We start from the raw sequence: 26,567 nt of genomic DNA, 5'->3' as shown, positions 1-26,567 counted from the left end.
TTGGTTGCAACAGATCTCACTAAACGGCTGCTTCATAATTTTACAGGTCTTTAACAGAGACTCCTCTCATTACTGCATTAATTCAGACTATTGTGTTAGTAAGCATAGATTCAGATCTTTCATTGAGGCAAAGTACAGGGAGCTTTACTGTGCATCTGACTCCTTGCTATACCTGTCCTGGGGGTGTTTGATATGTACAGTGTAGATGGAGATTTACTCTGTATGCAAACAGACTCTATGTCTATGTACTGTACCTGCCTTGAGAGTGTTCAGTGGAGATGGTGTTGAAGGAACTATCTAACCCCATGCTGTATCTGTCTTGGGAGATTTAATGGAATAACTTAGAAGGAGTTTCTGATGGGAAAATGTACAGGGAATTTTACCCTGTATCATAGCTGTCCTAATTTCCTGAGAATTGTTGCATGGGAGTAGTTAGAGAGAATTTTATTGTGTAGTTAACCTCTGCACACCTGTGCTAGAGTAATTGGATGAGACAGTACAGGCAGAGCTTTATTCCATATATGACCCATATTTTACCTGCCCTCAATGTGTTTTATGAGACCAGGGATGTTGTTAGTTGTGTGTGTGCGATATCCTTGACACCATTGTCAGACCCTTTGAAATCATCATACTAATTACCATCTTTGCCAATTGCGTGGCTCTGGCTGTGTACACGCCCCTACCAGACGATGACACCAATTCCTTGAATTTCAAGTTGGTAAGTTATTAGTGAGTCCTTCACAATTATCTCAATACGTGAGTGGGCTGCAACACAAACAGCAGATAATCTCTCAGCTAAGCACACTCTGCCACACTACAAACCTGCTCAGTGGAAGGAAAAGACCATAGGCACCCTAGTTAGGATATCACAGGTACACCCTAACCTGACTTCCAAACCAGACAGTCAGTTGGTGAAGGAAAAAACAGGAGTCAGTCTTTTCACAGGTTTTTATTTATTTACAGACTCAAACTTGGCTAGCACACACCTCTTCACTGAACATGCACCCTTTCAGCCACTGCATTTACATCCATTTCCCCCCCATCAGAGTGTCTCCATCTCTACCGCACCCCCTTTACTGCATTTAAAACCCTCTCCCAGGTCTATTTACATCCCTCTCTCTAGTGTATTTACATCCCTGTCTCCTCAGTGTATTTGCATCACTCTGTCCAGTATTTTTACATCCCTATCATTATTTAATTTTAAATTAGCCTGCGATCTAGGACAGAAGGGTGCGACTGCAGATTTGCAGGAATATGGACCCAGGGTTGTTGTTGTGGAGCCTCAGCCCTTGCAGTTGTCCCGCAGTGACGAGGTCCCTGCAGGCTGTGTGGACACTGTGGGGACAATGAGCAAACTGACCACAGCATGTTCAAGTTGCAGGAGGAAATAGAAATGTAGTTGTGGTGGGAAATCATATACTTTGGGGGACAGAACTTGTCCTCTGAAGCTGTGAGTGGGAGTCCTAAGAGCTGTGTTGCATGTCCAGTGCCAGGATTAAGGATACCTTCTTGGGGCGGGAGGGGAGGGATCGAGCTGTCATCATCCACATTGGTGTCAATAACATTGGTAGGATTGGAATTGCGATCCTTATGAAAGAATTTGAACAGTCAAGAACTAAATTACAAAAATGGACCTAGATGGTAATAATCACTGGATTACTACCTAAGCCCTGGGCAAACTAGTATTGGGTAAATAAAGTGAAGGAGTTAACTATGTGACTCAAAGATTTGTATGGGCGAAATGGGTTAGAGGGAGCTGGTTTGGTGGGATGTGCTTCACTTGAATTGTGTGGATCATCGTCCTGATAAATTGAATACCTAGAGCTGTAGAGAAGATTTTAAACTAATTGAGGGGGGGAATGTGTGGGTGGGGAGTAAGGATTTGAAAATCTAGGTGTACAGAGCAAGAGGATATGACAGTATTATAGGGTAGCCATTTGAATAATGATGCCTGGAGTGGTACAGGATGGAGAAACATCGAAAACAGCAGTAAATATAGCCAAAGGAGCAAACATTAATTACTTTTTACTTGAAAATGCTTAGTATTCAAAACAAAATAAATGCAAGTTTATGGCTATGAACCTAAAGCCATTAGGGAGACATACTTATCAGGAGCTCAAAGCTTGGAACTAAATATTCAGGAATATGTCTTGCTTCAAATGTACAGACAAGAAGGAAAGGATGGTCAGATAGCATTGTTAGTATGAGATGGATTAACTGTGATAGCAAGAAAGGATCTTGGCTTGGAAGACGTAAAATCCGTGTAGTTAGAGGTAAGACATAAAAACCGAAGGCAAAAAGAAGATGCAAAAAAATCTACAGGTCCATTAACAGTAAACAGAGGTGGGATTGAGAGTGAATCAAGGATAATCAGGCTATATCAAATAGGCAGTACATTGATCATGGATGACTTTAATCTTTATGTAGATCACAGTTGTCACAGCAGAGGAAGAGAACAATATGTTGTGGATCCAAACAGATCTCAGGCTATTTTAGAGCTCGTGATGTATAATGAGGCAGGTTTAACACATTATGTCAGAGTAAAAGATCCCTTCAGAAATTGTAACTATAACATGGTAGAATTTAGCATTCAGTTGGAGAAGGAGAAATGTGAGTAGGAAACAACTGTGCTTAACTTAAATAAGAGTAATCACAGAGGAATGAGGGCAAAGCTCATTGGAGTGGATTAGCTGCAAAGATGTTTGAAGAAAGTAATTTGTGGCCCCAAAGCAAAAATGTATCTCAGTAAGAAAGAATTTGATTTGATTTGATTGATTTATTGTGGTCACATTTACCTGAATACAGTGAAAAGTTCTGTTTTGCAAGCAGTACAGGCAAGGGCATACAGATCATAGGGTGTTTAGACAGACTGAGGCATACAGGGTTATGCTGCACACGAGGTGAACGAAAACACGATTAACATTAGATTTGAAATTAGAGCAGTATATTCAGCAGTCTGATAACAGCAGGGAAGAAGCTATCCTTGAATTAATCGCTATGTGTGTTCAAGTGTCTGTATCTTCTGCCTGACAAGAGGTTAGAAGAGAATACTACTGGGGTGGGAGGGGTCTTTGATGTTGGCAGCCTTTCTGCAGCAGTGAGAAGTGTAGATGGAGTCCATGGATGGGAGGTTGTCTTCCATGATGGTCTGCGCTTTCTTCACAACTTTCTGTAGTTTCTTCCAGTCCTGGGCATAGCAGTTGCTGTACAAAGCTGTTATGAACTCAGATAGAATGCAGCCTATGATGTGTCTGTAGAAGTTGGTGAGGGTCCTTATGGAAATGCTGAATTTCCTAAGCGGCCTGAGGAGGAAGAAGCTTTGTTGTGCCTCTTGATTGTCACGTCTACGTGGGTGTCCAGGACAGATTGTTGGTTATTGTCACTCCAAGGAACTTGACACTCGATTCACCACCTCAGCTCTATTGACGTAGATAGAAGCGTGTTCTCCTCTTTTCTTGCTGGAGTTAATGATCAGTTCTTTAGTTTTGTTCATATTGTGAGAGAGATTGTTATCATTGCACCACAGCACCAAGCACTTTACCTCCTTCACGTACTCTGACTCACTGCTGTTTGATATCTGTACTCCCACAGTGGCGTTGGCAGCGAACTTGCAGATGGCATTCTTACAAAATGTGGCGACACAGTCATGAGTGTACAATGGGAGGCTCAGTACTCATCCTTGCTGGGCACCAGTGTGGAAGATTATGATGGAGGAGCTGCTTTTGTCTGTCTTTACTCATTGAAGTCCGTGGATCAGTAAGCTGAGGATCCAGTTACAGATGGGGAGCAGAAGGAATCTAGGAAGAGGATCAGCTAACTGGTTATCCAGGAGAGTTCAAGATAGCATCTGATTGAAAGAACAAAGATACAATGTGGCAAAGATTAGCGAGAGGCCAGAGGATTGGGAAAGTTTTAAAAACCAACAAAAGACAACCAAAGGAAAAAGGATAAGGATAAACTCACAGATACTGTCAAGACAGACAGCAAGAGATTCTTTAAATGGATAGGGGGGAAGAGAGAGAAGCCAAAGTGAACATGGGCCTCTTAGAGAATGAGGCTGGGGAAATAATGATGGGGAAATAATGATGGGGAATCAGGAAACAGCAGAGGGGTTATCCAAGATCATAAGACATAGGAACAGGAATAGATCATTCAGCCCATACAGTCTCCTCTGGCATTCAGTGAGATTATTGTTGATCTGATAATCCTCAACTTCACTTTCCTGCCTTTTCTCCATAACACTTGAGTCCTTTACTGATTAAAAAGCTTGAATATTATTTTAATGGCACAGCCTCAACAACAGTGTGGTGAAGACTCACTTAACTCTGAGAGAAGAAAGTCCTCCTTATCTCTGTCTCAAATGTGCATCCCGTTATTCTGAAATTATGCCCTCTGGTCCTGACCACAGCAGTGTAGTTGACTCTGAACCACCCGATGAAATGACCTAGTAAGCCATTCAGTTGCATTAATCACCACAATGTCCCAAAGAAATGAAACTGGATGGATCATCTGGCATTGATGTAGGTACTGGAAAAGACAAAGGCACAAACTGTTCTCTAGGAGGCACCACAGTGGGTCAGTGGTTGGCACTTCTGCCTCATAGTGCCAGACACCCGAGTTTGATTCCACGCTCGGGCGACTGTCTGTGTGAAGTTTACACATTCTCCTCTTGTCTGTATGGGTTTCCTCTGGATGCTCAGGTTTCTCCCCATAGCACAAAGTTGTGCAGGTTAGGGTAGATTGGTCATGCAGGTTAGGTGGGCTATCCATGGGAAATGCAAGGTTATAGGGTAGGGGGTGGTTCTGGATTGCAAGCTCTTTAGAGGGTTGATTTGGCATCGATGGGCTGAATGGCGCACTTCCACAATGTAGGGATTCTGTAGTGATTCTATGATGACCCTGCAAAGTTCTCCTAACATCAGGTGGCTAGTGCTAAAATTGGAAGAACTGTCTCACAGACTAGTCAAGGAGCAGCCTGAAATAGTTATACTCATGGAATCATACCTTACAGACAATGATCCAAGTATAATGATCGCCATCCTTGGATATTTCCTGTTCTGCTGGCAGGACAGACTCAGCAGACGTGGTGGCACAGTGGTACACAGTCAGGACGGCATGCTAAATGGGACAGACCTCAAACAGATCTAGCAGCTCAAGACTAGGCATCCAGGAGGCTCTGTAGGCCATGTACAGCTGCAGAACTGTACTCTAGCAGAATCTGTAACCTCATGGCCCAGCATTTCAATTTCCCAGCATTTCCATTCAACCATTACCATCAAGTCAGGGGATCACCCTGGTTCAATGGAGAGTGCAGGAGGGCATGCCTAGAACAGCACCAGGCATACCTAAAAATGAGGTGTCAACCTGGTGAAGCTACCAAACAGGACTACTTCATAACAAACAACATAAGGAGCAAGTGATAGACAGATCTAAGTGATCCCACAACCAATAGATGTAAGTTCTGCAATCATGCAACATCCAGGAGTGAATGGTGGTGGACAGTTAACTCGCTGGAAGAGGAGGCTCCACAAATATCTCATCCTCAATGATGGAGGAGTTCAGCACATCAGTGATCTTCAGCCAGAAGTGCTGAGTGAATGATTCATTTTGGTCTCCTCCAGTGATCTCCAGTATCAGAGAGACCAGTCTTCAGCCAACTCAATTCACTCCATGTGATAGCAAGAAATGTTTGGTGATGTTGGAGCTGCAAAAGCTATGGACCCTGACACCATTCCTGAATAGTACTGAAGACTTGTGCCCATTTTGTGCTGCTGCCCTAGCCAAGCTCTTCCAGTACAGTCACAATGCTGACATTATGCAACAATGTGGAAAATTGCCCAGGTATGTCCTGTACATAAGTAGCAGGACAAATCCAACCCAGTCTGTTACCACCCCATCAGTCCACTCACGATCATCAGTAAAGTGATGGAATGTGTCATCAGCAGTGCTATCAAGCAGCATCTGCTCAGTAATATCCTGCTCAGTGATGCCCAGTTTGAGTTCTGCCAGAGTCACTCAGCTCCTGATCTCATTACAGCCTTGGGGCAAACAAGAACAATAGATCTAAATTCCAGAGGGGAAGGGAAAATAGATGCCCTTGATATCAAGGCTGCATTTGACTGAGAGTGTGGCATCAGGTCAATGGGAATCAAGGGAAAATGCCGCTAGTTAAAATTATATGTAGTACCAAGCAAGATATTCTGACTTGTTAGAGGTCAGTCATCTCAGCTGCAGGACATGCCTTCAGAGTTCCTCAGGGTAGTGCCCTTGGTCCAACCATGTTCAATTGCTTCATCAAAGAACTTGTCTCCATCATTAGGTCAGAAGTTTAGGGATATTTGCTGGTGATTACACAATATTCAGCACCATTTGCGACTCCTCAGGTACTGAAGCAGTCCATGCTCACATGCAATACGATCTAGACAAGTCAGAAGTGTGATGGAATACTCCCCACTTGCATTATTGGTGCAGCTCCAACAACACTCAAGAAGCTTGACACCATCCGGGATAAAATAGCCTGCTTTATTGGCACGACATCCACAGGCATCCACTCCCTCCAATACTGAGGCTTAGTAGCAGCAGTGTGCACTATCCATAAGATGCACTGCAGAAATTTTGCAAAGATCCTCAGACAAACCCTGACCACATCCCTCTGGAAGGTGAAGAGCAGCAGATATATGGGAACACCATCAGCTTCAAGTTCCCTTCCAAGCCATACACCACCCTGACAGTTGTTCCTTCACTGTCGGTACATCAAAATCTTGGAATTCCCTCCCCAGGGGCATTATGTCTGAACCCACAGCAGGTAAAATGCAGCGGTTCTAGAAGGCAGCTCACCCCGACCACCTCACAGGCAACTAGGGATAGGCAATAAATACTGGCCAGCCAGCAATGCCCACATCTCACAAATGAATAAAAAAATCCAAATCCGTAACATCATATTCTCCCACTAATATTCCATCTGCTATGTGTTTTTGGCAATGTGCTTAGACTGTCTATATCCCTCTGCTCTTTGTGTCATTCTCAGTAGTTGCCTTCCCACCTATTTTTGTCTCACCCACAAACCTGTCTAGGAGCAGAGGGCATAATTTTAGAGTAGCTGATCTTTGGTTGGTTTCTAGTCTGTGCCATCCAGTCACTTGAATCGCTTATATTTGTTTTGATTACATATGCATTAGATATGATTCATGCCTCAACCCAACTGAAAAACGTTGAGAATTTGAAATGAGTAATTCACCTCCTGTCTACCATTCAAGGCACAAGTCAGGAATATGATGGAATGTTTTCCACTTGCTTGGATGGGTTCAGCTCCAACAATAACAGTAATGATGATAAATAAATAGTAGTTTGCAGATGACATGAAGATTGGCTAATAATTTAATAGTGGTTAATAATGAGGAAGAAGGTCTTAGGTTACCAGATAATATGGTTGGTCAGATGGGCTGATCGATGGGAGATGAAATTTAACCTTGAAAGATGTAAGGGGATGCAGCTTGGGTAAAATAACAAGACAAGGGTACAAGTTATGGGCCAAGTGCTGAAAAGTGGGAATAATGTAGACAGGTCAGCGCAAACTCAAGAACTTCTTCTGTGCTTTATGACTGTGACTCTATGGCTATCCAGGATAAAGCAGCTTACTTGATTGGTACCACGTCCATCACCTTCAGCATTCACGCCCACCATTTTACATCTACACCTCAACAACTCAATAAGGCTCTTTCGACAGCACCTTCTACACCAGTGACTTCCACCATCCAGAAGGAAAAGAGCAGCAGATACATGGGGACACCACCCTGAGTTGGAAATATATTGCTGTTCCTTCATTGTTGTCAGGTTACATTGCATGGAATTCCCCCCAACGGCATTTTGGGGTATCCCTACATTAAAAAGCCTGCAGCAGCTCAAGAAGACTGCTCATTAGCACCTTCTACAGGGTAATTAGGAACTGGCAACAATTGATGCTCTTGCCTCTGTCTCACATACTAATGCCCTTTTGTTGAATTAGGCAGCAGAAGATGTTTGGAGATTTACAAAGGTTTTGTTGTGAATCTATATAGTAGATTAGATTTAGATTACTTACAGCGTGGAAACAGGCCCTTCGGCCCAACGAGTCCACACCGACTCGCCGAAGCGCAACCCATCCATACCCCCCTTACCTAACACTACGGGCAATTTAGCATGGCCAATTCACCTGACCTGCACATCTTTGGACTTTGGGAGGAAACTGTAGCACCCGGAGGAAACCCACGCAGACACGGGGAGAACGTGCAAACTCCACACAGTCAGTCGCCTGAGGCGGGAATTGAACCCGGGTCTCTGGAGCTGTGAGGCAGCAGTGCTAACCACTGTGCCACCGTGCCGCCCAATGTACGTACATTAGTTTCTATATTAGCTTTCTGAACCCTTTCCCTGTCCTGAAGCCAGCCCTACTAGGGACAAACTCAGCTACTGTTTTTATATTAGCGAGTTTTGAGAAGATTTGTAGCTCAGGTTGAGATTCTGGATCTAGGTTTGCTCATTGAGCTGGAAAGTTTGTTTTCAGATGTTTCATCACCATAACAGGTAACATCATCAGTGAGCCTCTGAATGAAGCACTGGTGGTATGGTCTGCTTTCTATGTATGTGTTGAGGTTTTCTTGCGTTGGTGATGTCACTTCCTGTGGTGACATAATTTCCAGTGGTATTGTATTTCCGGTTGTTTTTCTCTGGGGGTGGTAAATGGGATCCAAGTCAATGTGTTTGTTGATGGAATTCCGGTTGGAATGCCACACTTCTTGGAATTCTCGTGCATCTCTCTGTTTGGCTTGTCCTGTGATGGATGTGTTGACCCAGTTGAAGTGGTGTCCTTCCTCATCTGTATGTAAGGATACTAGTGAGAGTGGGTCATGTCTTTTTATGGCTAGTTGATGTTCATGTATGCTGGTGGCTAGTTTTCCGCTGTTTGTCCAATATAGTGATTGTTACAGTTCTTGCAAGGTATTTTGTAAATGACATTAGTTTTGCTTGTTATCTGTATAGGGTCTTTCAAATTCATTAATTAGCCGCTGTATTAGTGTGTTGGTGGGTTTGTGGGCTGCCAAGGGATCTGAGTAGCCTGGCAGTCATTTCCGAGATGTCTTTGATGTAGGGGAAAGTGGCTAGGGTTTCTGGACGTGTTTTGTCTGTTGTTTGGGTTTGTTGCTGAGAAATCTGTGGACTGTGTTCACTTGGTACCCGTTCTTTTTGGAAACACTGTATAGGTGATCTTCCTTTGCTCTTCATACTTCCACTGCGCTACCATGTGTGGTGGCTCGTTGAAATAATGTTCAAATGCAGCTTTGTTTGTGGATATTGGGATGGTTACTTCTGTAGTTCAGTATTTGGTCCGTATGTGGTGTTTTCCTGTAGATACTGGTTTGAAGTTCCCCATTGGCTGTTCGCTCTACTGTGACATCTAGGAATGGCAGTTTGTTGTTGTTTTCCTCCTCTTTAGTGAATTTTATTCACACATCCATCCTAGGACAAGCCAAACAGAAACATGCACGAAAATTCCTAGAAGCTTGGCATTCTATTGACAAACACATTGACTTGGATCCCATTTACCACCCCATGAGAAAAATAACAGGAAATAATGTCATCACAGGAAATGACGTCACCAAGGAAACATCAACACATAAATAGTAAGCGGGCCATACCACCAGTGCTTCATTCAGAGGCTCACTGATGATGTTACCTAGAATGGTGATGAAACGTCTGAAAACAAACCTTTCAACTCAGCAAGCAAACTTACATCCAGAACTGTTTTTATGTAAAAGACAAAAATCAAAAACTGCAAGCCAGGCTGGGGTTAAGGGCCAAGGGCCAAGGGCAAAGATGGTAGATCACTGCATGCGAAAGATCTGGGAAGGGAGGGAATCTTAAGGAGTGGGAATAAAAGCAGATCTGAATCCATTGATTCATGAAAGTGATGTTTTCAAGCTTGTCTCAGAAGGAGTGTCACAACAGAGTTATCTGTCACTCTCACTTTCTTTCTGTCTCTCTTGTAGGAAAAGATTGAGTACATCTTCCTGATAATATTCACAATTGAAGCAATTTTGAAAATCATTGTGTATGGCTTCCTGTTTCACCCAGATGCCTACTTGCGGAATTTCTGGAATATTCTGGATTTTGTCATAGTCTTTGTTGGGTATGTCTCATGACTTTCTCATGAATAGTCTGTTAATTTGGACAATATGCCTGCACAATCATGTTTTATTTGGCACATGCAGGCTCGCTTCACTATTGTAAAACATTTTTTTTGTCTGTGTCAAATTTGTTAAAGTTATATTATCAAAAATCCAAGAGTTGCATATTAAACAGCATTCGTTTCCAACAGGAAAATGTTTAGCTCGGTGAACGGAAGTTGATGGGAAAGAGCATCAAAAGGTTTAAAATAAGCACATATATAATGTTCCTGTCATATCATCAGAATATCTCAAAATATCTTGCAAGACATCGTTATTTGAAGTGTAGTTATTGCTCTATGTAGAAAATGTGACAGCCAATTTGTACAGAGCAAGCTCCCACAAACAAGAATGAGATAATGCGTGGAAAAACCGTTTTTTTGGTGATGAGTTAAGGAATAAATAATGACCAGAACCAGCGGTTCCACAAGTAGAATCATCACGGAATCATACAATCTCTATTGTGTGGAAGTAGGCCATTTGGCCCATTGAATCCACACTGACAGAAGAGCGTCCCCACCCCTTGACCTTATCCTTCTAACCCTGCATTTTCCACAGTGAATGCACCTAACCTACACATCCCTGGTCGCTATGGGCAAATTTAGCAGGGCCAATGCATCTAAGCTGCACATCTTTGGTCTGAGGGAGGAAAAGGAGCACCCGGAGGAAACCCATGCAGATGTGGGGAGAATGTACAAACTCCACACAGACAGTCACCTGAGGGTGGAACTAATAAATGCAGAAATGTCAAAATTTTGTTCTGGGAATGATAGATGGATGAGATCTGGACACCACACTAGTAACTAGCATCCATTAAATTACAGACAGGAACATTGCAGAGCAAAACCTCATTGAAACCATCTTCCACTATATCTAAGTCTCATGTGATCTGACTATATTGAGGCTGCAGTCTGGCTATTCACATGTACTATCATTGTTTGCTGCTACAGAATATAGGCACTTCTGAAGAGAAACATGAGGTCAAAGCTTTTCACCTTGCATTCCCCAATATGGAAACAATAATTTAAATAGGACTAGAAGAGGGTGCTGATTGGTTGGACACCAGTTGGTAATGAGATGCAACACAAACTTTTAACCATATGTCTGATGTAAATTAATAAATTTCAAGCAAGCAGGTCAGAGTATTGCCATAGGATGCAGCGGGGATTAGCTGTTTTCAGGTCCTCGCGTTGAAAGTGATGCAATGTGTGCTTCTTTTTGCCGACAGAGAACGGAGTTCTGCCTGTATGTGAAGCTATATAGTTTCTAGCACACACAAGGGAATCGCATGGCGTGCCAACTGATATTATTCAGTTGGTTTCCAGGGTAATGCTTAACAAAGTCTTAGCAATTGTCCAATAACAGAGTCACATGTAATTTTACATATTCCTCAGCTTTGCAAACAGAGGCTAGTTGAGCACGCTCGCTCAGTGGTTAGCACTGTGGCCTCACAGCACCAGGGACCCGAGTTCAATTCCAGCCTTGGGTGACTGTCTCTGTAGAGTTTGCACATTCTCCCCGTGTCTGTGTGGTCCTCTGGTTTCCTCCCACAGTCCAAAGATGTGCAGGTTAGGTGGATTGGCCATGGGAAATTGCCTAGCCATGGGAAATACAGGGTTGCAGGGATTGGGTAGGGGGATGGGTCTGGGTGGGATGCTCTTTTGAGGATCAGTGTGGACTTGATGGGCAGAATGGCCTGCTTCCATATTGTAGGGATTCTCTGATTCTTTGAGCATAGCTGGCAGTCAAAGGGCTGTGTTGTTTCAGGATTCTGATGTGGTCTATCACTTGTTGTGATGTACAGCCTTTATCCCTGGCATCACAATATCCCTGAAACTACTGAATTGTGTAGTGGGCTGCAGGTCTGTTTGATATCAGCATCCTGTTAATGGAGAATACAACTCATGCATTTACTGCAAAGTCGCAGCACGAGACAGCTAGCTTTACCTGCTGCTCAAACATTTGAGACACCTTCCTTTTCTAACATAATGTGAGGTTGAGTGGGTACTATTTTTAGGGCCAAAGTGGTTGTCTTTATGTTCTTTTGTGAGGTTGTTATATAAAACAAGGGATAGTTTGGGCAGGGTTGCCATTGTTGTGTAGGATAGTTTTGATATCTCAGCATGAAGCATACATAATGAGCAGGTGGATAGAGCTCTATTAATGAAGTTGCTGCTAATCTGATTTTATAATACCCGGCTCCGTAGGAATCCCAACAGAGATTAGTTTATAATCATCAACCATTATTGCTAGCAGTTGCAACCCTCTGGTCCTCAACATGGGTTATCATAATGGAAGGTCGTGAGTTTTTAAATTCTTCTTTGTATCTGGTTTCACCTTCTCATACTCTTACCCACCTGTCAAAACTACTTTGCTTCACCCTTCAAATGCAGGATCGGTTTGCCCAGGCTTTCTTCTGTTTTTGAATCTTTGTTGCTATGCTTAAGGAATTAACTCATTTGCAGCCAATATAGATTTGCCTATAGATTCAGAATCCCGAGGAACAGTGAAGCATAAACTTCTTATATTTTACCTATCAACATACTCTGTAAGGGCAATGTTCAGTTCTGTTTTACACAATACATTTGTCTCGCTGTTTTCTCAAATGACATGAAGAATGTCTGCACATCCTATTCCTCAAGTTTAGGTTGGGTCCGTGCAACAAACATTTCTTTACTTGACCTCAAATTATGACTCGGTTTCCCTCATCATGGCATACATCAGTACCTGACATCACCTGTTTCAAATGCATTTTTCTCCAAGCGCTGCTAATTTTAGTTTACTCATTTCCACTCTTTTCAATTCAATTTCCCCTTCTTTATCTTTGTCTGCCCTCTCCTGCTCTTCATTTGCCTTCTTCCATTTGGAATTCCATCACTAGTTGTTTCATTCTGTCCATTTCATTTCAAGCTCCTTTAACTGTACCTTAATTTCAGTGTTTCATCTCGAGATTACCCCGACTCCTCTTGCATTTCCTTTCAACCCAAGTGCTAAGCTAGTGCCTCATCTACCTCTGCCTTTCAATGTGGCCTCCTGTTCACCCACCAAGTCAATCAACTGAGTCTTTGTAAGTTCCCTTAACAGTTACAGGGAATAGTGCAGGAAATCTTTTGCCATTTCCAGTGCCATGTCTTAACCACAGCACAGAACCAGGCATTTTCCTTCAGCTCTTTTATTTACTAACACCACACTCAAATATTCATTGCCTCTGTTTCCAACTCAATCCTGGATGAACCCCAAAACATGGCATTGACTCAGTGGGGTATCACCTGGAATTCAAGCTCTGCAATCCCAGGGCCATCATAAAGTTTGATTCCTATATTTGCCTGTCCTTAAAGCATGGATCAGGTTTCTATTGTTATGGACCAGGCCATACCTGTTCAAAGCATTTCAGGAAAGTAGGTCAGACCATAACTTTGCTGGCTGTTTTACGCAGGTGTAATGTGGACATTCCAGGAGTGATGCAGCTGGTCCAACCACTTGGTTTTAAACAAGACAGAATTTTTTCTTGCAATATTACCGAATGAAACAGAAGCAAAAAGAGAACATAATATAGAATAACTTACCTATCTGAAAACCCAACAAACTATCCCAACTTACTGATGCTGTTCTAGATTCCTGCAACAACCTCCATAAACTCCCCTTGGCACAAAAGGTGAAAACAAACACGGGGTTTGACAGGAGAGATGTCAGAGAGAGGGAGGGTCAGCAGGGACCTGCTTCTTTGGGTCCAGCAACTTCACAACTGACTGCCTGCTTTCAGTGAACAGCCAGACTGCGAAAAAAAATAAACCAAACCAAAGAAACGCTGAATTGGGAGAACTGGCCACTCCCCTTTAATTGTACAAGTTTTTTTAAAACTTGAAAGCCTTTTTTATGAGGCAGTATTTGTTAGCTATAACCAAATTGGCCCTAAAACCCTTCAAACCTAGAGTTTTTGGAACTCCTGCTTTTATGACTTTCTGAAAAAAGCCAAGGACAGCATAACCCTTGTTAAAAGAGCAACATCATCACACTATTTAACAAGAATTATTATTTATCTCAAATGATTACACTCTAACTTCAGGTAAACAGTTGTTTACCATCAGCACATATATCTACTGATTAAAACTCTAATCCCCTTTACAGACAAACACAGAAAGGAAAGAAACATGGGTTATGGATAGAGGGAATAATTGGAAAAGGAGTTCAGTGCTTCACGGTCACAAAGCTTCCTTTGTTGTACTGGTCAGAATGTAGCTTCTCTGTCGACCTCTTCCAGATGCTTACACTGGTCTGTATGAGGCAGGAGGTGGATAATCCACTTATAAAAAGGACTCCGACCTATCACTTAAAAGTTGCAGCTTCGAGCAGCTGCTGAATGAAAGATAAACTGGTTTTCTTCAAGTTTAAAGTGGCTTACTGTAGAGAACGGAGAGAAAGCTCCTGACTGGTAGAGACCTGATGGCTTCTATGTATCTTCAGTTTAGTTAGCTGACAACCAATCATGTGCTTGTTGGCAGGCAGAAGGCCTTTGACAACAATGGTCACTAGTCTACAAACCCATCAGCTTTTTGCTGTCAGCCCAAGCTCTACATGTGCAAAGCTGTTTGGCTCCAGTTCATCTACAGACACTTTGGGTAACTCATAGCCTGTACAAATGGTATCCATAATGAGTATCAAATTAAATTGCCTTCAAACCCTAAAGAAATCCTTGCCTTTTAAAATAGTTCCTCTCTCATTTTAGTCTCCAATTAAAAAATACAAAGCAAATATAAAGACTTTTTTAAACGAGTTGTTGTAAAGGCAGTAGAGAGTGATTCCGCTGGCAGCATTATGAGGATTACAGTGGGAGTAGCGAGTGAACATAGGGGTGGGAGGAAGTGATTGGGGCAGAAGGGAGTAATGGAGTGATTACAGGGGAGTTGACAGTGACAAAAAGGCAGTAGGGAGTAATTACCAAGGAATATATTGAAAATGAGGTACACATATTTTAGTATAATTTACTGCTAGTTTGGGTTTTTGAAATTCTAAGTTAAACATATGAGTTAGACTGTGTGTTTGACCTTAACAATTAGCTTTCAAAACCTACAGTACCCACAATTCCAAGTGAGTTCCTAGGGAACTACCCAGAGAGTTTAGGGGAGAACTTTCCAGACTCTGACTTCCATTCAGAGTTGACGTTGCAAAGGTGTTCGAGAGAGCGACATGTATCAATCCCTGAAGTGCTGAGAAATCTTTTGATTGATTAATAGGTGCTGGTTAGTGTTCCTAAGAAAATGGGTTTAAAGTAAATAAATTATCATGGAATCAAACATTGTTATTAATCCCGGGTCAGAGTGTTGGGATACAGCTGGTTGAAAAGAAATTAATTTAAGGTTTTGAAATTTAAAAACAAAAGGAATTGAAGTTCCATCAGAGATAGTATAGCATAGTATAGGAAGGAAGCTAAGTCAGGAACACAATAATATTAATTAAGAAATAGTTATCTAAATTCCAGCATGTGAATCAAAATGTTCATTCCTTCATGCCCTCAAAGCATTCAAAAAGAAGAGTTTCATATCCTTAGAAAAGAGCAGAACTGGGTCTTACTATAGGTTCAGCACTAGAATCGCAACTCTGTTTGTAAGCTGTATACAGAAATCAATATAAAGCTGTTGTTTCTGTTCAATCTAGAAAGAGTGCTTGGGTTATTTCAAAAGTGTCCACAGCATCACAAACACAGTCTCCAGCCAATTTGATTCACTCCGTGTGATATCAAGAAACGGTTGGAGGCACTGGATGCTGACAACACTCTGTCAGTAATACTGAAGACTTGTGCTTCAGAACTTTTGCATCCGAGCCAAGCAGTTCCAGTACAGGTTGTTCTGCTATAATGCGTATTTCATCAGCGCAATTTGGCTGTAATGTGATTGATGAATTGTAGATGTTGTTTGTATAATGCGAACTTTCTACAGAATGGTTATAGCGATTCTCTATTAGTGATCTTCTATAGCACGATTTTCTATAGTGGTTTTCCATAGCATGATTTTCTTTCGCGCGAGGTTACAGAGAAACACAACTATTGTGTTATAACAATAACACTGGCATTGACCTGACAATGTGGGAAATTGCTCAGGTATGTCCTGAACACATAAAGCTGAGAAAATCCAGCCTGGCTAATTACTGACCCATCAGTCTGCTGTTCATCATCAGTAAAGTGATGGAAGGTGTTATCAACAGTGCTATCAAACAGCACCAGCTCAGCAATAACCTGCTGAGTGACACCCAGTTTGCATATTGACAAACTGAATTCTAGAGGTGAGGTGAATGTGACTGCCCTTGTTATCAAAGCAGGTCAGGCAGCATCCAAGGAACAGGAGAATTGACGTTTCGGGCATAAGCCCTTCTTCTTCCTCTCCTGTTCCTTGGATGCTGCCTGACCTGCTGTGCTTTTCCAGCAACACATTTTCAGCTCTGATCTCCAGCATCTGCAGTCCTCACTTTCTCCTGCCCTTCTTATCAAGACTACATTTGACTGGGTATAGCATCAAGTAGCCTTAGCAAAACTGGAATCAATGGAAGTCGGTGGGGGGGGGGGAGCTCTGCTCTGGTTGGAGTCATACCTGGCACATCGGAAGATGAATGTGGTTGTTGGAGGTCAGCCATCTCATCTCCAGAACATCTTTACAGGAGTTCCTCAGGACAGTGTCCTAGGATCAACAATCTTCAGCTGCTTCATCAATGATCTTCCCTCCATCATAAGGTCAGGAGCGGGGATGTTCGCTATGGTTGCACAATGCTCAGCACCATTCGTGACTCCTCGAATACTGAAGTGGTCCGTGTCCAAATCCAGCAAGTCCTGGACAATATTCAGGTTAGAGTGGACAATGCCAAGTAACATTCACAACAAGAAAGAATCTAATCATCATCACTTTACATTCAATAGCATTTCCATCACTAAATCCCCACTATCCCCTGGGCATTACCATTGGCCAGAACATGAACTGGTCTAGCCATATAAATAACTAAAGCAGAAATTGCTGGAGAAATTTAGTATGTCTGGCTGCATCTATGGAGAGAAAACAGAATGAATGTTTCAAGTCCAGTTCTGAAGAAGGATCACTGGACTCAAAACGTTAACTCTGTTTCCTCTCCACAGATGCTGCCAGAAATGTTGCTATTTTTGTTTCAGATTTCCAGCATCAGCACTCCTTTAACAAAAAAAGAAGTTGCTAGAAAAGTTCAGCAGGTCTGACGGCATCTGTGGAGAGAAATCAGAGTAAACGTTTTCGAACTGGGGAAGGATCATTCAACTCAAAATGTTAACTCTGATATCTCCACAGATGCTGCCAGGCCTGCTGAACTTTTCCAACTATTTCTGTTGTTGTTTCTGATTTACACCATTCTCAGTTTTTTTGATTTTTATGGGCAATTGGCTTTGTTTCATTTTAGTCACATAGGGTCATAGGGTCATACAGGGTGGATACAGACCCTTCGGTCCAACTTGTCCATGCTGACCAGGTCAGAGGCTGGGAATACTGCAGTGAGTAACTCACCTCCTGCAGATCCTAAGCCTGCCCATTATCTTCAAGGCACGTTAGGCACACTGCTCACTAGCCTGGAAGAATGCTGTTTCAACAACATGCAAGAATTTGAACACCATTTAGGACAAAACAGACTTTCTGATTGGCACCACAACCACAAATATTCACCCCCCCCCACCAACCCCACCATCAATACACAGTAGTAGCAGCGTATACTGTTTACAAGATGCATGCAGTAACTAACCAAGACTCCATTCCATTTAGAATGGAATGGGTAGCAGATACATGGAAACACCACCATCTGCAAATTCCCCTCAAGCCACTCACCATGCTGTCTTGGACATATATTGCTGTTCCTTCAGCGTCACGAGTCAAAACTTCCTCCCTAATGGCATTGGGGGTCTACATGTCTACTGCAGTGGTTCAAGAAGACATCTCTCCGCTATCTTCTCAAATGCAGCTAGGGATGGACAATTAATGCTGGTGCTGCCAGTGATGTCTGCATCCACGAGTGAATAAACTAAAATAGTGAATGCTTACAGGGGAACAGGGAGTGATTGATTACAGAGGGAGCAGGGAGTAATTACAGAAGGAGCAGGGAGTGATCACTGAGGGAGCAGGTAGTGATTGCAGAGGTAGCAGGAAGTGATTACAGAGGGAGCTGGGAGTGATTACTGGGAGAGCAGGGAGTAATTACAGAGGGAGCAGGGAGTGACTACTGGGGGAGCAGGGAATGAATACAGAGGGAACAGGGAGTTATTATAGTTCGTTGGGAGCAGGGAGTGATTATGGAGGTGGGGAACAGGAAGCGATTGCAATTTGGGGAGCAGGTAGCGATTATAGAGAGCAGGGAGTGATTACAGAGGGACCAGGGAATGATAACATGGGGAATAGAGATTGATTTAAGGGTTAATAGAATGTGATTGTGAGTGGAGCAAGGAGTTCTTGGTGATGGAATATTTATGTGATTAAGTTGGAGGTGGGGTATGTAGGGAGTGTTTACCAGAAGAGCATGGAGTGAATGTGGGATTGGAGAGAGATTTGGAGTGGCATGGTCAGTAATTATTCCATCTGTTAGATAGACTCTTGCTTCAATGGTTGTGAAAGCTCAGTGTTGAGTTGCAGGTTGGGTTCTGACTAACCCACTTGCTCCTTCCTTTGCAGCCTCTGTACTGTGGCCCTGGAGCATCTGAGTCTATCAGCGAAGAGTGCGGGCTTTGATGTGAAGGCCCTTCGAGCGTTCCGTGTGTTAAGACCATTGCGCTTGGTGTCAGGAGTTCCCAGTAAGTACAGAAGGTGCCACTGCCATTTCTGACAAAAACAGTTTGACCGGATTGCTTGCATACGTTCATAACAGCATATGAATAGGGCACAGGAGGAGGCCGGTGAACCCCGCAGGTATGCTCCTCCTTGGCCAATTTGACTATGGCCTCCAACTCCACTTTGCTGTCTCCCGACCCAGAAGCTGTGCCTCCCTGTAGATCAAACAAGTGCCTAAATTAGTCTTGAATATATTCAATGAGCCAGTCTCATTGCCTTCTCAGGAGGAAAGTTCCAAAGATTAATAACCCCCTTAGGGAAGAAATTCCTCCTCATCTCTGCTTTAAACAGAGATCCCTTATTCTGAATTGGTCCCCCTCTAGTTCTTGATTCTCTGCATTGACCTTGTTGAGGTCCCTCACAGTCCTGTTTGTTTCAATAAGGTTGCCTCTCGTTCTGCTCAACTCCAATGAGTACAGGCCCCACCAGCTTAACCTTTCCTTCATAAGACAAAGCTGGGTGGGAGGTGGAAACTGTGAGAAGGATGCAGTGATAAAGTAATAGAATCACACAGCACAGAAACAGACCCTTCAGTCCTATTCGTCATTGCCGACCAAGTTTCCCAAACTCAACCCGTCCCATTTGCCTGAGTTTGGCCCATACCCATCTAAACGTTTCCAATTCGTATACCTATCCAAACGTCTTTTAAATGTTGTACCTGTACCTGCAGCTATGATGTCCTTCAGATTCATTCCATATGCAAACCACCCTCTGTGTGAAAAGCCGCCCATTCAGTCCCTTTTAAAATCTTTCTCCTCTTACCCCCTCCCCTACGGGAAAGATCTTTGATATTCACCTTATCTATGCCTCTCATGATTTTATAAACCTCTGTAAAGGTCACACCTCAACCTGCTGTGCTCCAGTGAAAGACGTCTCAGCCTATCCAACCTGTCCTTTTAACTCAAATCCCGCAGTCCTGGCAACATCCTGTAAATCTTTTGTGAATCCACTCCAATATAATAATATCCTTCCTACAGCAGGGTGACTGTATCTGTACACAGTACTCCGAAAGTGGCCTCACTAGTCAGTGTCCTGTTCAATACCAACACATTGCAACTCCTATACTCAATGATCGGAGAAGGAAGGAACATGTGCTAAATGCTTCCTTAACTATCCCTCTACCTGTGACACAACTTTCAAAGAATGATGTACCTGAACCCCTGAATCTCGCTGTTCAACATCACTACCCACTAACTGTACCCCTGCCTTTATTCATCTTACCAAAATGGAATACCTCATACTTATCCAAATTAATCACCGGCTGCCACTCCTCAGCCCTTTTGCCCAATTAGCCAAGATCCCCCTGTAATCTTTGATAAATTTCTTCACTGTCCACCAAATCACCAATCTTGGTGTCATCCACAAACTTACTAACCATGCTTCCTCAATCAAATTGTTTATATAATTGACAAACAGCAGTAAACCTAGCACTACATGTATGTGAGGAATCGGAGAATGATCAGAGAGAGAGAGTAGGGCCGATCAGGGATAGTGGAGGGAACTTGTGCCTGGAGTCTGAGGAGGTAGGGGAGGCCCTAACCGAGCTTTCTGCTTCAGTATTCACAAGAGAGAGGGATGTTGTTGATAGTGAGAACACAGTGGACCAGGTTAATAAGCTTGAACAGATTGATATTAAGGATGTGGATGTGCTGGAAATTCTGGGAAGCATCAGAATCCCCAGGGTTGTCCCCAGGGTTGAACCAGATATATCCAAGGTGACTACAGGAAGCGAGGAATGAGACTGCTGCATGTCTGGCAATGATCTTCGCATCCTCACTCTCCACGGAAATAATACCAGCTGATTGAAGGGAGGCGAATGTTGTTATTCTGTTCAAGAAAGGAGTAGGGAAATTCCTGGGAATTACAGACGAATCAGTCTTACGTAACTGATAAGCAAAGTACTGGAAAGGATTCTGAGAGATAGGATTTATGATTACTTGGAAAAACCTAGTTTGAATAAAGATAGCATGGCTTTGTGAAGGACAGGACATGCCTCACGAGCCTTATTGAGGTCTTTGAGGATGTGACAACACAAGGTGATGAAGGTCGAGCAGTGGATGTGGTGTATATGGATTTCAGTAAGGCATTTGATAAGGTTCCCCACAATAGGCTCATTCAGAAAGGTAGGAGGTATGGGATACAGGAAATTTTGGTTGTCTGGATACAGAATTGGCTGGCTGAAAGAAGACAGCGAGTGGTAGTGGGTGGAAAGTTTTCTGCCTGGCAATCGGTGACCATGGTGTCCCACAGGGATCTGGTCTTGGGCCAATGCTCTTTGTAGTTTTTATAAATGACTTGGATGAAGAAATGGAAGGGTGGGTTAGTAAGTTTGCCGACGACACAAAGGTCGGTGATGTTGTAGATAGTGTCGAGGGCTGTTGCAGGCTACAACAAGACATTGACAGGATACAGAGCTGGGCTGAGAAGTGGCAGATGGAGTTCAATCTGGACAAATATGAACTGATTCATTTTGCAAGGTCGAATTTGAATGCTGAATACAGGGCTAAAGACAGGATTCTTGGCAGTGTGGAGGAACAGTGGGATCTTGGGTTCCACGTACATTGATCCCTCAACGTTGCCACCCAAGTTGATGGGGTTGTTAAGAGGGCATATGGTGTTTTGGCTTTCATTAACAGGGGGATTGAGTTTAAGAGCTGTGAGGTTTTGCTGCAGCTCTATAAAACCCTGGTGAGACCACACTTGGAATATTGTGTCCAGTTCTGGTTTCCTCTTTAAAGGAAGGATGTAGATGCTTTTGAGAGAGTGCAGAGATTTACCAGGATTCTGCCTGGTTTGGAGGGCTTGTCTTATGAAGAGATGTTGAGTGAGCTTGAGCTTTTCACACTGGAGAGAAGAAGGAAGAGATGACTTGGTAGAGGTGTACAAGGTATTGAGAGACTTGGATAGAGTAGGTAGCCAGAACTTTTCCCCAGGGCAGAAATGGCTGTCACGAGGGGTCAGAGTTTTAAGGCGATTGGGAAAAGGTATAGGGGAGATGTCAGAGGCAGGTTCTTTACACAGAGTGGTGGGTGTGTGGATTGCACTGCCAGTAGTGATAGTAGAGTCAGAGACATTAGGGACATTTAAATGACCACTGGATAAGCACATGGACAGCAGTAAATTGAGGGGTGCGTAGGTGAGTTGAGTGAGTGGACACATGCATGGCAGAGGAAGCACTTTGGTAGCAAAAACAGGATGCCAGATTAATTCCTGAATGGCAGTAGATTGGGAAGCGAGGAGGGTGCAACGAGACCTGAGATAAGGTTTATAATCATCTCGAAAGGAGTAAGTTGATTAGGGATAGTCAACACAGTTTTGTTGATGGAGTTGTTAAGAAAGCATACAGTGTTTTTATTGGTTGAGTTTCGGAACTACGAGGTCATGCTGCAGCTGTACAAAACTCTGGTGCAGTTGCACTTGGAGTATTGCGTACATTTCTGGTTGCCCCATTATAGGAAGGATGTGCAAGTGTTGGAAAGGGCTCAGAGGAGATTTATCAGGATGTTGCCCGGTATGGAGCGAAGGTCTAACGAGGAAAGGCTGAGGGACTTGAGGCTGTTTTTGTTAGAGAGAAGAAGGTTGAGAGGTGACTTAATTGAGACATATAAGCTAATCAGAGGGTTAGGTAGGGTGGATAGTGAGAGGATTTTTTCTCGGAAGGTGATGGATAGCACAAGGGGACATAGCTTTAAATTGAGGGATGATGGACATAGGACAGATGTCAGAGGTAGTTTCTCTACTTAGAGAGTAGTAAGGGCCTGGAGCGCCCTGCCTGCAATAGTAGTCGACTCGCCAACATTAAGGGCATTTAAATGGTCATTGAATAGACATATGGATGAAAATGGAATAGTGTAGGTTAGATGGGCTTCAGATTGGTGTCACAGGTCAGTGCAACATCGAGGGCCGAAGGGCCTGTACTGTAATGTTCTATGTTCTATGTAATACAAATGAGGCCCTGTGGCCCATTGGGTCTGGAATGCCATAAATACACTGCTCCCTGGACTAGTCCCACTTTCCCACATTAGGCCCATACCTTTGAATGTTATGACCTGTCAACTGCTCATCCAAGTACTTTTAACAGTTGTGAGATTTCTTGCCTCAGCTACCCTCCTAAGCAGTGCATTCCAGACTCCCACCACCCTCTGGGTGAAAACATTTTCCCTCATATCCCCTCTAAATCTCCTGCCTTTCACTTGAAAATTATATCTCCTTGTTATTGATCAATCAACTCAGGGGAACAGCTGCTTTCTACTCACCCTGTCCATGCCCCTCATAAACATAAATACCTCTGTCAGGTTTCCTCACAATCTTCTTTGCTCGAAAGAAACCAACCCAAGCTTATTCAGTCTCACTTCATCGCTGAATCGTTCCATCCCAGGCAACACCCTGGTGAATCCCCTCTGCACCCCCTCCAGTGCAATCATATCCTTCCTATCGTGAGGTGACCAGAAATGTACACAGTGATCCCTCTGTGGCCTAACCTAAGTTTTGTACAGCTCTAACATAACTTCCCTGCTCTTATAATCTGTCTTGATTGATAAAGGCAAGTGTTCCGTCTGCCTTTTTAGTCAATCCTGCTACCTTCAGAGGTCTGTGGACCAATACCCCAAGATCCCTCTGTTCCCCTAGTGTCTTGTTGAATACCCTTCATTGAATACTCTCTCCTGAGCGTGTCAGTTCAGATTTATCAGGGTTAAATTCCCGGATGCATTTATAAGTACCCTGCCCCTCTAATTCTTTCACACTATGACTAGGCCAGTTAATGTTGCGGAAGTTAAAACCTCTGGCTTTGCTACCTCATTACTTTTACACTTCTCTGAAATTTGCTGAGATATCTGCTCTTTCCTTGGGCTGTCAGGGGGCCTACAGTACACTCTGTGCAATGTGATTGCCCCCTTTCTGGTTTTTAAGTTCTATCCATATTGCTTGATTTGACGATCTTTCAAAGAGACTGTCCCTCCTAACTGCTGTTAAGAGATTCCCTGATCAGAATTGTGACACCTGCTGTTTTATTTCCTTCCCTATTTCACCTGATTACCCTATATCCTGGAATATCGAGCTGCCAAACCTACCAATCCCTTAACCAAAACTCAGTGCCAGCAATGACATCATACATTTTAATTTGTGCTCTGAACTCATCTGTCTTCTTCATCAGACTCTTGCATTATTCTGTGACATCTTTGACTCTAGCTCCAGGAGGGCACATACTATCTGGAGCTGCATTTGCAGCTGCAGAAACATCTGCCTGTTCCCCTTACAATTATATCTCCTCCCACTATAGTCCTGCTGTTCTTCTTCCTCCCCTCTTGTGCAGCAGACAAACCCATGGTGCCATGAAGTTGTCTCCCATTGCTTTCCCCTGCACGGTCACCTCCAACAACAGCATCCAGAATGGAATACCCATTAGAAAGGGGGCAGCTGCAGGAGACTCCTGTACTACTTGCTTTCCTCTATTGTGCCTGCTATTTGCCTATGCCTTTTCTGCCTATTCAATGTCAGGATCTGGCAAGCCTGATTTTGCTCTGCTCAGTATTAACATTAGCTGGGATCATAACAAGTGTGACATTATGTTATGATCAATATTGCCTCAAAGTTTTGTTATGCTTAGTTCATTAATTCGCATTGCTTCTTGATCCATTGGCTCTCCTGATTTGCCTGTGCACATTGCAGTTTTCAAATGGCTGGGATAGAGATTAACGTGGGAAAGCCTGTTTTAGTTTGGTTCCCAAGCTCTAACAGGTCTTTAATGAACTTCTATTGACTTCTCTATCTTATTAGTCCCACAATGGAGCATGACAGATAGACTTGCCCCTACCTAGTTTCCCACACCCTCCAAACTGCCTGGACTATGTCTTGCTTCACAGGTGCTTGGATAGATTCCAGATACTTGCTCTTCCTCTGCACAGGTAGCAGGGAGAGCACATGTCGACAGCACATTTCCCTCTACCATCCTTACTCTGCTCATAAGCAAGCCACCCTGTCTCCTTGAAGCACCTGGGTTTTGTTGTAAGGTGTGGCTGTGTTCTCTATCTAGAAATTCCCTCCGATCATTGTGTTCTCTATCTAGAAATTCCCTCAGATCATTGTGTTCTCTATCTAGAAATTCCCTCCCTCAGATCATTGTGTTCTCTATCTAGAAATTCCCTCAGATCATTGCAATGAGACTGTTTCACACACAGCTTGGAGCAGATGGAGTGTCTCAGTGTGGAGCAGTCAAGGACAGTCTCATGATTCATAATTTCCCGGTTACTGATGCATGGTGAGGAGATCACCGTCTGTGAGGGTAGTGGAAATGGGGATTACCACTGATTTCAAATGGAAAATGGATCTGCATTCAAGAGAGGGCTGCTGGGTATCACAAGAAATGGGACTATCTGGATTGCTGTACTGAGAGTCTGCATGTACTTAATGAGTGAAATTACCGCCTGTGAAGTGTGGACTTTATGACTTTTACATTAGGAGATGAAAGGAGGGAAAAACCATGAGGTTAAGGGGAGTAAGATAGTGGATGGAATGGAGATGTTGGGTTTGTGGAATGAGTCAATGTGAACATTGGTTAGGATTTTCGAGCAGAAAGTGAGGACTGCAGATGCGGAGATCAGAGCTGAAAATGTGTTGCTGGAAAAGCGCAGCAGGTCAGGCAGCCTGCTTGAAGAAAGGCTTATGCCCGAAACGTCGATTCTCCTGTTCCTTGGATGCTGCCTGACCTGCTGCGCTTTTCCAGCAACACATTTTCAGCATTAGTTAGGATTTCACTAGATATGTTTGTCCCCTGGCCAAAATGTAAAGTAGGGAATTCAATCATCGTGTGTGGGATCTTGCTGTGTACAAGTTGGTGCAGTGTTTCATTTATTCCAACTGTGACTACACTTCATTGGCGGTAAAGTGCATTGGACATCCTGACATTGTGAGAGATGCTTGATAAATGTCGGGTCCTATTGTCAGTGAGTCCTGACATGTTAATGAAGGTGATATTGGTGTTGAACAGAGCAAGGCCAAGCTGCTCACTCACTTGTCTCTGTGGTCAGGTTTGCAGGTGGTTCTGAACTCGATCATCAAGGCCATGGTCCCTCTGCTTCACATTGCTCTGCTGGTCCTCTTCATGATCATCATCTATGCCATCATTGGGCTGGAGCTGTTCATGGGCAAAATGCACAAAACATGTTTTTATACTGGCACAGGTACCGTGTGGACAGCGTGACACACACACACACGCACACGTGCACATACATACACAGTGCGAAGACACACAGTGTGCAGGCGCAGTGCGAACATGCACACACAATCTAGACACAGTGTGAACACACACAGTGTAAACACACAGACACAGGGCAAATGTGTGCACATACTGTAGGCACACAGTATGAACACACATTCATGGACAGTGTGCACACATACATATACACACACAGGCTGGGAGCACAAACACGTGGAGGGGTCTGAATGGTGGTTGGTCGATGGGGAGTGATGACAGTGGGTCAGTTGACCGGGGGAGAGATGATGGAGGGTCAGTTGATGGGGAGAGAGTGGATGGAGGGTC

General features: G+C 43.4%; 2 protein-coding genes across 2 annotated transcripts in view; both read left to right on the top strand.

Annotated features, from left to right (window-relative positions):
* LOC122562954 (voltage-dependent L-type calcium channel subunit alpha-1D-like) overlaps nucleotides 1–26,228 on the top strand; it is a 31,412-nt gene extending 5,184 nt beyond the window's left edge. Inside the window, exons 2-5 of the mRNA XM_043716257.1 lie at nucleotides 578–718; nucleotides 10,026–10,165; nucleotides 18,872–18,990; nucleotides 26,056–26,228. Of these exons, the coding sequence (XP_043572192.1) occupies nucleotides 578–718; nucleotides 10,026–10,165; nucleotides 18,872–18,990; nucleotides 26,056–26,228 (573 nt within the window). The remainder of the gene's footprint in view (nucleotides 1–577; nucleotides 719–10,025; nucleotides 10,166–18,871; nucleotides 18,991–26,055) is intronic.
* Nucleotides 26,229–26,484: 256 nt separating this feature from the next.
* The window catches only part of LOC122562953 (voltage-dependent L-type calcium channel subunit alpha-1S-like), a 172,513-nt gene continuing 172,430 nt past the window's right edge, over nucleotides 26,485–26,567 (top strand). The window contains exon 1 of the mRNA XM_043716256.1: nucleotides 26,485–26,534. Coding sequence (XP_043572191.1) covers nucleotides 26,485–26,534 — 50 coding nt within the window. The remainder of the gene's footprint in view (nucleotides 26,535–26,567) is intronic.

This window comes from Chiloscyllium plagiosum, chromosome 26 (genome assembly GCF_004010195.1).
Source record: "Chiloscyllium plagiosum isolate BGI_BamShark_2017 chromosome 26, ASM401019v2, whole genome shotgun sequence".
NCBI lineage: Eukaryota > Metazoa > Chordata > Chondrichthyes > Orectolobiformes > Hemiscylliidae > Chiloscyllium > Chiloscyllium plagiosum.
This window is presented reverse-complemented; position numbering and strand designations above follow the sequence as displayed.